This window comes from Bacillus rossius, chromosome 3 (genome assembly GCF_032445375.1).
Source record: "Bacillus rossius redtenbacheri isolate Brsri chromosome 3, Brsri_v3, whole genome shotgun sequence".
NCBI classification, from domain to species: domain Eukaryota; kingdom Metazoa; phylum Arthropoda; class Insecta; order Phasmatodea; family Bacillidae; genus Bacillus; species Bacillus rossius.
The window spans coordinates 56,616,943-56,632,273 of record NC_086332.1 but is presented as its reverse complement, the minus strand read 5'-3'; the positions used below and the strand labels follow the sequence as shown (position 1 = coordinate 56,632,273).

Genomic DNA, 15,331 nt, shown 5'->3' with positions numbered 1-15,331 from the left:
TGTTCTTCTTCAGGCGTCCCGAGTGGCCATAACAGCTTGGGGGGGCCCTACTGCGTTAACCGCTACCTCTAGCCACAAGGCCGAACCCTCCCTGAGATCTCGAACCCATTCAAAATCACGTAAAAATAATAGGAGGTAGTGGGGACGGCGTCAGTAGGTTTAAGTTAGGGCGACCAAAGGGGCGTCAGTCATTACGCTATTGGCAGCCATGGCTGGCAAATTAACCCCAGTAAGCACTTGATGCACGCGACCTCTTCCGCATGTTTAAACCCAACATATTAAGGATCATAGGAAATAAGCTGGAAACATGCTCAGTCCCCATATAACCTGGACCCTTCCCGCACAATTTTGAATTAACTTAGGCTTGAAAATAAATTTTAAAAAATCACACAGACAACATAGGCACCAACTGGACTAAGGAATTTTGAACAAATTTTAATTTCGAAAAAGTCTTAGAGCAATTAAAAACATCGTAATTTTTGCAACCAAACATTGAATGAACTTTTACATCCATAAAAATAATAATTACTTTAATAAACTTAGACAAAAACGTACGTTTTAATTAGCTAAATAACTTTGTTTGAAATGCTTCTACACTGTAGAATCAGAACCTGCCGCTAGAATGAGCTGCACAACGTGTCTCCCGGTTTTTTTTTAAACGTCTTTCCTATATTGTTCTACTACAATATTTGGGGGTATGATATGATCAGTGTTGTTGATGTTTATAGCTGTTAGTTTATTGTTATAATTTTTATTTTTTGAAATTCGAATGGCGTGTATAAGCGATGGTTTTTTAGGGTTTGCGGATCAGGGATGTGGTGGTTGTTCTCTAGACTTGTGGGAATTCGCTAGTTTAGTTCAGTCTTGGCCTTTACTGTTTGAGTTTTTAGTTGATCACGGCGTCCTTTTGTCAGAGATGAGGTGCGGAAATTGTGGTGCAGTTATTGAGTTGGCCGAAGACAGCGAGTATTTTAGTTGTCAACGGAGGACTGGTACCGATTTAAATAAAAGTGTTGAACGGGAGAGATGCCGTTTCAAGAAATCATTTCGTCATGGCACATGGTTTTCTAGAAGCTGCCTTTCTGTCTCTGATATTTGCAAGATCACATATATGTTTCTTGTATTGCGTCGTCCAAGCAATCAATTTATTCAAAGGCATTGTCATGTCAGTCAGAAAACAGTTCAAGAATGGTCACATTTCTGTCGAGAGGTGATGCTCTCATTGTATTTAACAGAGTGTTTAGGCAAAATAGGAGGGGCGGGTTCTATTGTAGAGATATATGGGGCTAATGTAGGAAAACCAAAATATAAAAGTAGACGAGGGCGCAGCGACGAGGAGCTGTGGGTTTTTGGTGGCATTGAGAGGAATACTAACCGTATCTTTGTAATTCCTGTTGAGGTTCTTACTAGCAAGTCTCTTATGTGTATGATCGAGGAATTCATAATGCCTGGGACAACACTTATGAGTGACTATTGGCAGACTTTTGATTGTCTTTCAGACCATGATTTTGAACGCTTTCATGTGAATCGTAATATGAATTTCATTGGTCTTGACTCAGGGGCGAACACCTCAAGGATAGAACGATTGTGGTGTGATATAAGGAACAATATTCCTCGATGCGGGCTACGAACTCCACATTTTGTTGGGTACCTTGCAGAATTTATGTTTCGTAGAAGGTTCCCTGATGAACGTGAGCGTATGCATCATTTTCTGCTTGCTGTTAAGAAAGCATATCCTCTTTCCAAATAGGTAAGTTTTGTGCAGTTTGTAAGGATATTGGGTAATGTAAGGGTTTCTCTTTTTCTCTATGTCTGATCTCTCTACATGTATATTTTTTTGTTTTCTCTCCCTCCATATAGTTTTTTTTTTTTGAGATATTTCGGTATAAGTTTTGAATTCTGTTTGCAAGTCTATCCCTTGATCCTAAATGGCATGATCCTGAATACCTTGATCCTATGGTACATGATGCTTACTGTTTTTATTTATTACAAAAATTGTGATGTAACAAATAATACATAATGATCGTATTATTAGATAAAATAAAAATCTGAAAATAATTTTATTTTTACTTCCTAACATAGTTTGTAATGTTTTGTTATGTTCAGGATCTTTTGCCGTACATAATGAAAACAGGAAGCATCATGTACCATAGGATTAATCATACAGGATTATGCCATCAAGATCAAGGGTTAAACTTAAATATGTGATTTGGAACTCTACCAAAATTTCTTAATTTTTTTTTCTTCTGTTCAGCATGCTGGTGGCAAGCATCTATGTTTCTTCCCTCCCTCCCTCCATCCCCCCTCCCCCCATCCCCCATCCCCCCTCCCCCCTCCCCCCTTACCGGTTCCGTACCTACCATATCTTTACAAAATTCCTCGCTAATGCATGGGCTGTTTTAGCATCCAAGTTATTCCACTATCCAACTGTTTTTAATTTTGAGTAACAATCCCACAACCCGACAGGCGCAACACGCTCAGTAGCAAATGAAATACAAGGTCTCAGAGACGTGAACATGACAATACACGTGCCCCATCAGCCCGAAAGAAGTAGATTCTCTTTTTAAAGCTGGAGTTTCAATGCTGTGACTCAATGACAAATTTGATTAGGTGTCATACATCATTCCAGCACAACAGAGTTAATAGTTTTAACAATATTAATACGACAAACTCTAATGAGTATGTCAGCAAATCCTTTTAACCCAAATGTGTCCATAAATAAAATGAGGTAGGTACCTATGTAATGTGCCAAATACAGTGTAGGTCCTTTAGGAATCTTTTATTCCCTCTTGATAGCAGAAGTGCATAACAGTATAACATTTAGTCTCTTACACAAAGTGAGATTAAGTTTATTTTATATACAAGGAAGCAAGCTGTACATATTTTGATAAGGGACAAAATAATTATGTTGTTAGGTATGCGAAAAATTAAAAATAATTGTATTAAACAGTTGAAGTCATACTAAAAATGTGAAAGTGTACCCAAACATAAAAATAAATTTTATATTTCAGCACATTTATTTACAAGAAAAATATTTTTGAAGTTTAGTTGTGTAAGATTTTCCTTTTGCTATCCATTGTGTGGCAAGACACGAAATTAGAAATAGAATCTATTTATTGCGTATCTTGCCTATAACAGCCTATAACAGTATATAACAGCCTATAGTGTAGACAGACCTGCGAGTGCATCTCTTTCCCTCTTTGTTTGGCTAACTGTATCCCACGGCACATCAGTTGTTTACAGAAGTTGAAACAAACTTTGTGGCGTCTTGCTCGATTTTTTTTTTTTCCCTGCCTGCCGAGATTTTGTGCTATCTGAAATTTACAGACGTGCTATTCAAGACTGGGGCAGTAAAATTCACATCACGCTAAATGAATCCGTGCAATCTGAAGACGTGCTAAGGGAGAGATAGGTGTACTGCATTTAATGTACACATTTGGCATGGGAAGATTTGGCGACAATCATATTAGAGTTCGTCGTGTTAATGGAGTTGTGGTATTGTGACTCTAAGCTGGAACCACAGAGTTAATAAAGTACTAGTACAGAGTGGACACTCAATGCTAATTCAGTTCAACGTATTTTTCTTTGGAAATGCCGTAGTTGCTATTTAAAATTGCAAATTTGGCAAATGTTAAAACACAGTTTCGATGGCTTCAAACTGAGGTTTAATTACTTTACGCCCAAGCCCAACACTTACATATTAAGTCGTACATAATTTTTTTTTTTAATACAGTACTAATTCTATAAAGTACAGTATGTAGTTACTTAGTATGCTTAAAACAATAAATGAAATAAGAGGGAAATTCTTATGAAAGTTGGTAAGCTTGTGACATGTTTCATGCATTCATTAATATGTATGAATATTGATTTATTTGTGTTTTCTTTTAAGTAGGCCTACACTAATTTAGATAAAAAGTACTTTTCTTACCTTCTGGACCATGTTTGCCCTTTGGCTGAAAACTTTATTTGATTAGAAAACATATTAGTCATCAAACTGCATAACAACATGTAACAAATTGTGGAAATTAAAACAATTGGCTGCTTTTCAATGTCTTGTAGTTTCTGTTCTCGTACCAAGCACCACATTATTTGAGGTTAAGGTTAGAATTTTTATAGGTAGCGAATTGCAGTCAAAGTTGCGGTAATTATCGGACAGCATAGCTTTAGAACAGAAAGGCAAAAAAAAATCTGAAAACACACTTCATACACTTCACACATGCCTAAATTTACTCCAAAGGGATTGTTTCATAATTCCTACTAGTTTTAAAAAATTTAAATTTTTATATCTTAAATTACAATACCTGTGCTTTTACTCTGCCGTTGCCATTCATTCTTCACCTGCAATAAATATGAATAGGTATATGTTTTCCATATACTTGAGACATTCCAGAATTAACTCTGAAATGAAGGTTTCTTAATTCTTACTGGTTTGTGAAAAAATAACAATTTAAAGCTTACATTACAATACTTATGGATTCACGCAATTGCCAACATTTATTTATTATTATTATAATATTTTTTTTTAGAACTTGTTCAATGTAGAGTTTGTTGTAATAATGAAATTCGTTAAATAATGTGATGTCCCCCGGACCTATGGTCCCTAATTTCCTGTTTGCGAAAATGTCCTGTTTTGCCCATGTAGCTCTCGTCGGTGAGGAAGTGAGTTCAGGCCAACGTGGCCGGGACCGGAAAATGCGGGACCTGGAGGGAACGTTACGGGGGTAGGAGGAACGGTAGGTAGTTCCAAGGATAATGCGATGATGTCCGTTTTCACGAGCCCCTTTTTATTTCCGTATAGAAAATCCTGCCGCAGCCTGGCCGGCACGTCGCGGAACGAGCGTCCTCCCCGCCGCGACCCGGACTCCCGGAAATAAGTCTCGTCCTTAGGATGTGACCCGAAACGAACAGAGAAGGTAGCCCCGTAGCTAATCGTACCGGTTACGAAAGTTCCGTATAGATACATGTGTATCTGTGCAGCGCGTACGCGGCCCGTCACGTAAGCGGAATGGGTCCAGCGAATACTCTTACTGACTGAGAGGTTCGGCGGTTCGAAGAGGCACGTACACGGCCTGTGACGTATGCAACTAAAGTTCCGAAAAGACACGTAAAACTGAGAAAGTCCAGCGGTATAACGAATGCAGCTCGGCTGCAGAGACAGTCCCGTGACGTTTCACTGACTGCGAACTCAGAGCTAAGAAAACGTGTATCTCGAGCGGAGCGGAGCGCACGTCCACTCGCTCTCGCGTCTGGTTCACCACTGCACTCCTCCGCCCGCTGGCAGGCCGAGGCCTGCGGGCCGCGGAGGAGGGCAGGGGAAATCGGCCGGCGTGGGAGAGGCCCGCCTTGCGGTGCGCCAGGCTGCAGTTACATGGCTGACATAACACTTGAACGAATTAAGAATTATTATAACGATATAAAAAGTAGCCAGTTAATAAAATACACACACAAATGACTCAGTTAATAAATTACAGAATAAAGACGAAGTATTTACATAACATTCACATACACTAATCCATACGTAAGAGTTATATATTTGCGGAGGCTCATGGTTATTTAAAGGTATTTATAAAACATAATTATTTACAACACTCCTGACGTCCGCTGACGTATCAGGGCGCACGCGGGTGCGTCCCTGCTCGCCGTACTTCACCGTCGGTGCACTGGGGGGAAACATATCTCCCTTAGGTCCACGTCGGTGGACAGGTACGGCCTCTGCATCTGGGAGGGTACGACGACTGTCGTCAAATGACTATTGCAATTTTATGGAATTTTTAATGCTTGTATTTCATGTTTGTTGATTTATTAGAATAAGTAATTGTACTACGAAATATTTGATTTGCTACATTGCATTTCAAGTACATACTATTTTGAGTCACATTGTAACAGACAATTGTAATGGGAGGCAAAAATTTGAATAGAATTGTTATCGTCGTTCATTTTCGGTGAGAAATATAAGCTGTGCACTGAATTAGCTGGCACATAGAATTTTGCAGTTCTTTCCAAGGAATTTTTTGATTACAGCCATTGTAGATTCTGTGTTTGATATGGCTAGTGTTTCATGTATCCCAGTTTGTTCCCTGTATCCTGAATGCTTGATCCTGATGGCATGATCCTATTGGCCTAATCGTGTGGTACATGATGATTGCTGTTTTAGTTCAGTATGTTGAAAGATCCTGATGATCATGTTGACCTAATCCTGTAGTATATGATGCTTGCTTTTTTAGTTCAGTATGTCGTAAGATCCTGCACATGAAAGAAATTGTGAAATAAGAAAGAATTATGATTGTAGGTTGAAAAACAAAATACTCTTTATTCGACTTACTATCATAATTCATTATATGACAGGATCTTCCGATGTACTGAATTAAAACTGAAGGCATCATGTACTACAGGATCAAACCAAAAAGATTATGCCTTCAGGATCCAGGGATAAACATCAATAAATGAAATGAAAGAATTAGCATATTTTTTATTCTTTATAGTTAGCTACAGTTGTGCTTAATAAACAGATACACAATTGTGGGTAAACAATGAATGGTTGCGGCAGCGTGAAAACACAGGTATTGTAATGTAAGCTATTATTTTTCAGGAACCAGTCATAATAAATAAACCATTTTTTCAGTGTATATTTAGGGACGTATGTAGTGTGTGAAAATCATGTTTTCCTATTTTTTCTTTCCGTCCTAAAAAGACACAGAGTATTACAAAGTCCCCAACAAAACCACCACCTGCAACTAATGCCTAAAAAATGTTTAGAAATATTTAATCACTAATATAGGCAATTTGTATTTGCGCCAATGTTAATAACCTGAGAGATACTATTTTACAGCAAAAAACTGAAATCAAGCCTTTTCAAATGACATCTAAATTTTAAATGAAGAGAAAGAATAAATTTAATTTTCTCCTATCTTTACTTCTTGCAAAATGGTGTGATGTTCAACATCAAAATATATAGGCCTTAGGACTTCACATTTTATCACAACCCTCACCTCTTGACTTAAAAATCAAGAAAGTAGATACAAAACATTTAGACTGAACAAAGAACAAAACAGCAAGTTTGAACAAAATTGCAAGCCTCACTGATATATAATAATGTTAAAAACCTTATGTATTAGGTATTGCCTTGTGTGCTTATTCCCCATATGTGACTACACATCAACTAACTACAAAGAAGACTATCTGTCCGGTATGAAAACAAAATCTCTTCTGTCTAAGATTCGATGAATCATATTCTACTCTTTATGGTAACACATTAGCAGATTTTACCTTATTGACATGAACTTGCAGGAATGTGCAATACTTAAATAGGCAACCTTGTGTGGGCTATATAAAAATAACTTATTAACTTATTGTGGTAAGATATTTAGTAGGCTTTATCACAAAACAAGTTCTAAGAAAATTAAAGCAGTAAACATAACACCAAACTGGACTAGGCAGGACCGCATTGACGCCACCGTCTCCCCCTCTGCCACCAGAAGGTCATTCTCCTCCAAGTATTGTGCCAGCTCCTCGCGGTGTAGCTGGTATACCCAGGATACTCCACCGGGTGTCGCCATAGCATGTAACAAAAGCTCACCACACTGTGAGCTCTGCACTAGCAGAGTGGCGCAGAAGTTGCAGGCTTGCGGGGAGGGGGGGGGGTTCCTCCCAACCACAGCGTGGTACCTCGGCGCTTGTGTACAAAAACCTGACCAAAACTCTAGCGTTCCACAGGTGATACAAGGAAAGTAATTCTCCTTCAGATAGGCGATCTGCAGGGCTAGTGTGGTGACAAGCAAGCAAAAACAATGCGCTCTCAATAACGTTTTATTAAGAACAAGAATCCAGAAGTAACAATCATGGGGAGAGAGGGCACGTCCTCAAACCCAAGTATAGCACAAACCCGAAAACAACATTCCACTAAAACGCCAATACTTAATATATTCATACAAATAAAGCCTTAACCAGATTACTAGCCCATAATGCACATGAAAACAGATAAATCACAAGTATCATGCCGGTTATTCGATAAGGCCAAATTTCCCGATTAAATTTAATGGCACAAGATACCATGAATCAAACAGGGCATTTTCAGACACAAAATTGCCCGATTACATTTAATGGCACAAGATACCATGAGTCAAACAGGGCATATCCAGACACATACCCCTGAGAGCATTTTTAATGTCATTAAATTCATACCCATTTACATTGGTTATCACTCGCCACATGGCCGAGATCCATTAGTCTAAGGGTAAGGTGCGGCTGCCCCGAACACCGCCGAAAGCTCATACAACTTGTTTAAATGGGCGGAGCGAGACGAGTCAAAACTATGGCAGGTTAAACTTGATTACACTCCTTAAACATGAGCGAGTACATTCACGTAAATACAGAACTTGCGAAGACAAGGCACATGACAAAAGCTATAAAAATACTGATCTGAAACCATCATGATACAAGTAAGATTAAAGTTCGCCCGCGCAAGGGCATAAATAAGCTCACGAAAATAAATAGAACATCTCTACATTAGCCAAGTTAATTAGTACAAGTTAATTTAATTCTTTCTATTACACATTAAACACTATACACAACTCTATACACATTAAACCTAACCAAGAAGCACGATAAATACGACACCTCGCTTCTCGTTCGGTCGTGAATCACTAACCTGGCTAGAGACCCAGCTACAAAGAAAATTAAATATAGGTCAAAATGGGCGATCAAAAACGAAGGGAACAAGGCACTGGAATAGCAGACACTGGCATGGTTGGCGGAAACAAGATTAAAATCATTAACCATTAAAATCGTAGAATGCCAAGATGAATTTTGAGGGGAAAGGCCGAGAGGGAATTTCATCACAAAGGCCAGCAAGAAACGCCACGATACAGACGTGTCCAACTGACACACCTCCTACACTCCATCGCAATCAGTTGATATCAGTTGCCAACCCTACCTTTGTCCTGCCTCCGAGCAAACACTCACGACCAAACCAGACAGAGAAGTGCCGTCAACCCCGCCTGACAGCTACAGCACTCTTCTGGAGGGGAGGCAAGAAGGGGAAAGAGGGGAGGAGCAAGGAGGGGCAGAACAAGGGGGGGGGGGCGAAAGGAGGGTAGGGCCGTCCAGCACGAACAGCGCTAGCTGTCCGCTGCAATTTAATATTTTTTCACAAATTTGAAATATCTTTTGCTTGTGTGGACAATGATGTCTGCCGGTCTCTAACAGACCGTAAGTCGTGTAGATGGCAACACCTTCACGAGAAGCTCGCAGTAGTTGCCAGCAAACTGTTTGGTAATAACTTTAATTTATTGGTCATATAATGGCTGTTTTCTGGATGCATTAAAAAATTCCAGCTGTACTATTCTTTCATACAAATCATAATGTTTACAAATTGTGAAATTAGTTGTACTTTTATTTCATAATTAATTTCAAACTATATGGTTAAAATGTGATTTTTTTTATATTGCTTCAAGTATATAAATAGTTTTATGAAATCTGACCTGTTTTAAAGAATTTTGTTTTCTGAAAAATGCTGAAATGTGTGATATATCCCATATTTAGTGGTGTGCAAAAAATTTGTTTTCAACCTCCAAACCTATATATTTTTTCAGCGATCTTTATAGCTTTGTATAGGATGCCTAACTGTAGCTAGGGTTAGAAACTAACATATTTTTGGAATGGTAGATAACGTTATTGAAACCACTCGCCAGTGGTAGCTATGAATATCTGAATTTGCTGAAGTTACGAGTATTCCAAAATTTTATCTTCTCCAGTTTGGAAAACTACACCTTATGATCCTAAATGAGATTTTTTTTTTTTTTTTTTTTTATTAAAATCATTTTGTGCCAGTAGCTACTTGGGTTTAATGTCTACCTGTGTCTAGTCACCAAGCAGATTTTTAAGTACCTATTATTGTGCCTTGACTGAAAAGTCAAGGTTTAATGCTATACATTTCTTTCAGAGGGGTTAGGCATTAAATCTTCTATTATTTCAGGGGCCCTGAAAGTAACATCTCTAAAACTAAGATTTTTTTAGATACTTCTTTTATGTTTTATGAATATAACAACATTAAACTTGTTAATTCCCTATAATTCTTAATACTGAATCATAAGTATTTCTAAGTGCAAACAAAAAATTTCTACTTTTTTCACTTTCCTAGCTTTATTATAATCACTATAGGTTTTGAATGAATGCAACACTCGAATACAGTCACGAACCAACTGTCTTTGTTGTCTAGTAACTTTTTGTGTCAATACCTTAAAAAATTTTTTTTTCATAAATAAACCTTGTTTAATAGTTTACATTTTAGTTAACTTCATCTTCAAACATTTTTAGTTTTGAAGATAACAATACAGAGTTTTTTAATGTGTTTTTCCACATAGGTACTGTGTTGTTGTTGGGCTTTAAATCAAACCTAAAACTCTCAACTATCATGAAATGAACATTTGCATGAAAGCAAACATGGCTGAGTACCCGTTATTCTAAGATGAAGTTGTATGGTAAAATACATATTTTAATTTTGTGTTTGCATTAGAATCTATATCTTTTCCTATTGTTTCATTGTCTAGTATTAGCAAAATTTTAAATATTTTATTTATTTGATACCTTCAATTTTTCCTTCACTAGTACTGTTAAAATGTTAGTTCTTTAGATGGCAAAAATCTCATGTAGTGACTTTTCCATAAATAAATTAATAAAATTTGGAAAATACTTTTTTTGAACACAAAAGATGTTGCTCTATTTACCCTGAAAACAGCATTTATAATTCTTACTGGTTTCTTAGAAATCACAGTGTATAGGTTACATAACAATACCTTGCCTTGACGCTACCGCCACTATTTTTTGCTTTCCCGTATGGGCCTTTTGTGTTCATGTTTTGGTGAGCAAAGTCTAATATTGAAAATGGTCAAAGTTGCTCTTGCGAAGGGCGAACTTTGGTGAACTTCGGAACTATTCGGGCCTCGGAATGGACTTTAGTGAACTGGTTGCTATTCTACGTTGTAATTCCTAAGCAACTATTTAAAATATTAAACAGTATTTTTAATGTATCTTTACTAACCTAATTAACCGTCCACAATATATTAAAGTATTTTTAATGCACCTAAACTAAATGCCCATTCTCACATTTTCACAAATTTGTAATATTTATGCCAAACATGCTAAAAACGTAGCCTCGGGATGGAGTTTTGTGATGTTAGGTTTTGTAGGTTCTGTAATTCTCCATGTACCTATAAGAACATTAAAAAGAAAAGGCTCTTACTGCTGCATGATAGCATAGATATTATAATTAAGCTATAAACAGTGATTTTTCAGAAATGGATTGGAATACAAAGATGCTATTTTCAAGGTAAATATAGGAACGTCTCTAGTTTTCAAAAAAATGTATTTTCTAAATTTTGCAATTAATTTCTGGGATAGCCGCGATGTAAGAAAATTACCCTTTAGAGATAACACGATTGAAATCATAGATTTAACACTTGAGTACCATGCCCAAGTATAGCTCGGGAATCACATGAATAACTGTTAGACCAAGCCTGAGCATAACTCGAGCTGCCAGTTACATGATTAGTAAAAGCAAGAATTCAGAAAAATGAAATGGTTTTCATGCAGCGTGAGCATTTATTATGTTTGAAGTGGAAAGACACCAGAGATGTTTTGGCACTCACTACTTTGCATAAGGCTCAACATCCGAAGTTGATGTCAAGTCAAAAAATGGGAAACTGACTTAAACAAAACCTCAAGCTATTTTAGATTATAACATTCACAAGACAGGTGTTGATCGAAGTGATCAGATGATTGCTTACTATCCCTTCAACCGAAAACAGTTGAAATGGTGGAAGAAGCTATTTTTTCACATGCTTCTGATGGCAGTTACATATGTGTTTATCCTGTACAAGGATACAAGCAATGGCGAAGAGAAAAAAAACTGCCATCTTTCCAACTTTATTATAGAAGTTGGAGAAGCTTTTGCTGCCAAAGGTAGCATTATGTCGCACAGTGAAACTGTTCAAAATGTTGCGACAAACAGACTGACAGGAAGACATTTCCCGGAAAAGAAGATGAACCCAACACGAGTTTGCAAGGTGTGTTCCGAAAAAACTAAAGCATCCACTGGCAAAACAGGAAGAAAGGAAACAACATGGTGGTGTCCCACATGTGAAGTGCCTCTGTGTTTGCTTGAATGCTTTCGCGACTATCACACCAAAGTAAATTATGCATAATTTATCTCTAAGTACGTATAAGAAAATGTCAATGTTCACGTTTGAAGCACATGTTTTATTTTACCTAAAACAATTTTGGTTGTGAGAAATGAAATATTTTTGTAAAGGCCGATAGGTAAACAGTATCAGTATCGGTTATATAACTTTGTAGATAAACATACAATTATATATGCATATAGGCCTACTGGTTATTTATAAGAATTTTCATGAATCTTCATGAATCTTGGTTGAACATAACATGTTGGGTAATATCTATACCCATATTTTCTAATGGAAACTTGAAATTTATTGTTTGATTCCTGTAGGTTGTAAATTTGTTTATTTATAAGTAAAATTTATTTTTGTATGGACATAATTTTCAGAACATAATTTAAAAAATTGAATTGTAATTACCAAACCAAAATGGGTGTAGGTAATCAAAAATATGTTATTTGATAAAAAATAAAAAAGAGTGTGTGTAAAATGTCTATGCTTGCATGCATATAAATAACATATGTATGATATAATTATTTATTTATGAATATTATAATAATTTTATATTTAAAACATTTTAGAATATAATTAAATGTAATTTTAGAAAAAAATCAAATCTATGTAATTCATGAATATTTGCATGATTCTAAAAATAATAGAAGGACCATCTGACTTTTTTTCAAATAGCAAAAACATGACTTATTGAAATAAAAATAAAAACAATAATTTTTATAACAGTGTTTTAGATATTTTTTCCCTGAATTGTACAAGCATAAAAATTTATTAATAAAATTTTATGTATGGCTAAATTTTTTATTTGAAGATGCCAAAAAAAATAAAAATTACTAAAATAGGCTGGTCTGATCACATATAAATGCATATATATTACCATGGTACTCAAAGTGTTAGGAAAGGTGACAGGAAAAATATTAATGAATTACTAATGTTTTCCCCTATAAATTTTATGTGAAGTATTGAATTTATTGTTGTACTCAAGTTTAATAATTATGTCAACATATCCAAGTGACACTCACATTTACTACACAGAGATCTAATATTCTCAGAAAATCAACTTTGGATAAAGCTGCGTGACGTAAGTCACATTGCTGCCCACTTTGTGTACTACGCTGCAGCTACTCTGTCGACAGTCCAGACAATAAGGGAAGAGTTCACAAAAATTGATAAAATTAACATAACCTTTAGTAGCTTGCTATCTTGGACATTGAGCATAAGTTATTTATTTTAAAATCTGTTGTGGGGATTTTTTTTTGTATGTCAAAAAGCTGGTATAAAGAGTTCAACTCCACATCCACAGTGTTACAAGCTCTCAATATAATTTACTAGCAGAGTGGAAAGTTTACATATTTACAAAACATAAAAATAATTTGAAAATATAAGTGATTGTGACTGTTTTTTCCACTAATCCATTTTGATCTGGAAATATCTGTGAACACAGTTGAAAATCCTTAAAAACCGCACGTACGGCTTAAAGTGTGTTTATATCGGTATGGACAGAAGTTGTTTATTTATCTATTTGAAGTTTTGTAATAGGGCAGGGCTAGAAATCATTAGGCAAATAACAAGTTAATTTTGAAATATGGTGGTATTTCTGCCTGAAATTTTATTGAAACATGCACCAACTGCAGCCCTGGTTTTGATAGGTGTTGGTGCAGCACTGGCGTAAGGATCGCCGCTCTCGGTCAACGTTCCGGCTACTGGGGCTGGTCACCCTGGCGTACGGCTGCGGCTTGGTGATGCAGGGGTTTGCCAGGTGGCGGAGCAGCAATGAGGGTCCCCCGACCACAGACCTCCTTACAGCGGGCAAGGGGCAGGCGGCTTCTAGCTGCCCCCTCTGCCTGGAGGAGGTTCGCGAGACCAGCTGCACCCCCTGTGGCCACATGTTCTGCTGGAGCTGCATCATGGAGTGGCTACAGGACAAGCGGGAGTGCCCCCTGTGCCGGGAGGCCCTGGGCCCATCGCGAGTCGTCCTGCTCAGGAACTACCTGTCGTAGAACTGTTGCATCCTGGAACCTTGTTTACTTAGACGATCTCATTTTCAGCCTTCCGTACTTGCTATTTCCTCCAGTATAGTCTTTTTTAACTGAAGGATTCAAAATCAGTTGTTGGATTAACGTTAATTTGTATAATGTTCTGTGATTTTTTAGGTTTTTGTTTATGTTGCTTGTTCATCTTATGGGTATACAATTTGATTCTTTGTTTAAGAGACATTATGCATGGTCGAAAACAAAAGGTATTAAAATTTTGTCATGTAAGAGAGACTATTAAAAAACTTTTTAAACAGGCATTGTTCGAGGTTTCAAATGTTATGTTTAGTGACAATACTTGATGTGCACACTGTTGACTGCTGCGTTACAGTGGTGTTACTAGAAGTGTGGAGTTGAAGCACTGAAGGTGCATGCGTTTGTACCATTTCTCTTGTCTACATAATAATTTTTCTAAAATATTTTTAAAGCTGTGAAGTTTTAGAACTGTGTGCAAAAAATTGCCTTATTTGTCAATAAAAATCTAAATTAGAAAAGAAAAAGTTTACTTTTTTCTACATCATTTCTATTTTGTTATGATTATCATCTTATGCACCTTACTTTTGTAAACATACCATTTAGGAGACAGCATGAAGTTGAGATATTCTTAAAAGGTCTGGGTAGCTATAGTCATTTTTTGTATTATAGAATCAAGTAAATTTTAAGTGTTTGTACCCAAAATTTTAGTTCCCAAATTTTACATTATTTCAGACCATACAAACAAAATAATAATACCGATCATTTTACTTAAGTTTTTGATATTTTATTTAAATTAAACTATAAACGTAGAATTGAAATTAGGTTTTCTCGTATCGTACTTTTTTTGGTACATGTGTAAGAAAAACTTGCACAAGTTTTGCTTGTACCAGTTAGAGCATAAATGATAGAGGTGAGAAATGCTTAAGACACCAAAATCAAATTTATATTTAGGGGTGCCCAAATAGCATATTTTAATGTTGAATCAAGTAGTGCTAAAAATAGAGTATTTTCAAGTCAAGTAGTCAGCATAATTTTTTTTTTTTTAATTTTATTTTTAAGCTCAACTAACAGGATATAGTTGCACAAAAGTACACAATGTACATATTAGCTGCATCTGAATACTAGCCTAATGGATCT

The 15,331-nt window shown here is 36.5% G+C and overlaps 2 protein-coding genes across 3 annotated transcripts; both read left to right on the top strand.

The window, feature by feature from the left end:
- The first annotated feature begins 674 nt into the window (after positions 1 to 674).
- Positions 675 to 14,718, top strand: LOC134530720 (uncharacterized). Of its 2 annotated transcripts, XR_010074863.1 has the most exons (3): positions 675 to 1,750; positions 4,643 to 4,733; positions 13,835 to 13,928. XR_010074863.1 is itself a non-coding variant. In XM_063365828.1 (2 exons), the coding sequence occupies exon 1, from the start codon at positions 770 to 772 to the stop codon at positions 1,748 to 1,750; it is 981 nt and encodes a 326-aa protein (XP_063221898.1). In that variant the 5' UTR covers positions 680 to 769; the 3' UTR covers positions 13,835 to 14,718. The 2 variants fall into 2 exon arrangements, 1 of the variants encoding a protein (XP_063221898.1); XM_063365828.1 differs by lacking the exon at positions 4,643 to 4,733 and having other exon boundaries at positions 680 to 1,750; positions 13,835 to 14,718.
- On the top strand, positions 12,603 to 14,185 carry LOC134531294 (peroxisome biogenesis factor 10-like). Its single transcript, XM_063366987.1, has 2 exons — positions 12,603 to 12,608; positions 13,847 to 14,185. The coding sequence occupies exons 1-2, from the start codon at positions 12,603 to 12,605 to the stop codon at positions 14,183 to 14,185; spliced, it is 345 nt and encodes a 114-aa protein (XP_063223057.1).
- Positions 14,719 to 15,331: the final 613 nt, after the last annotated feature.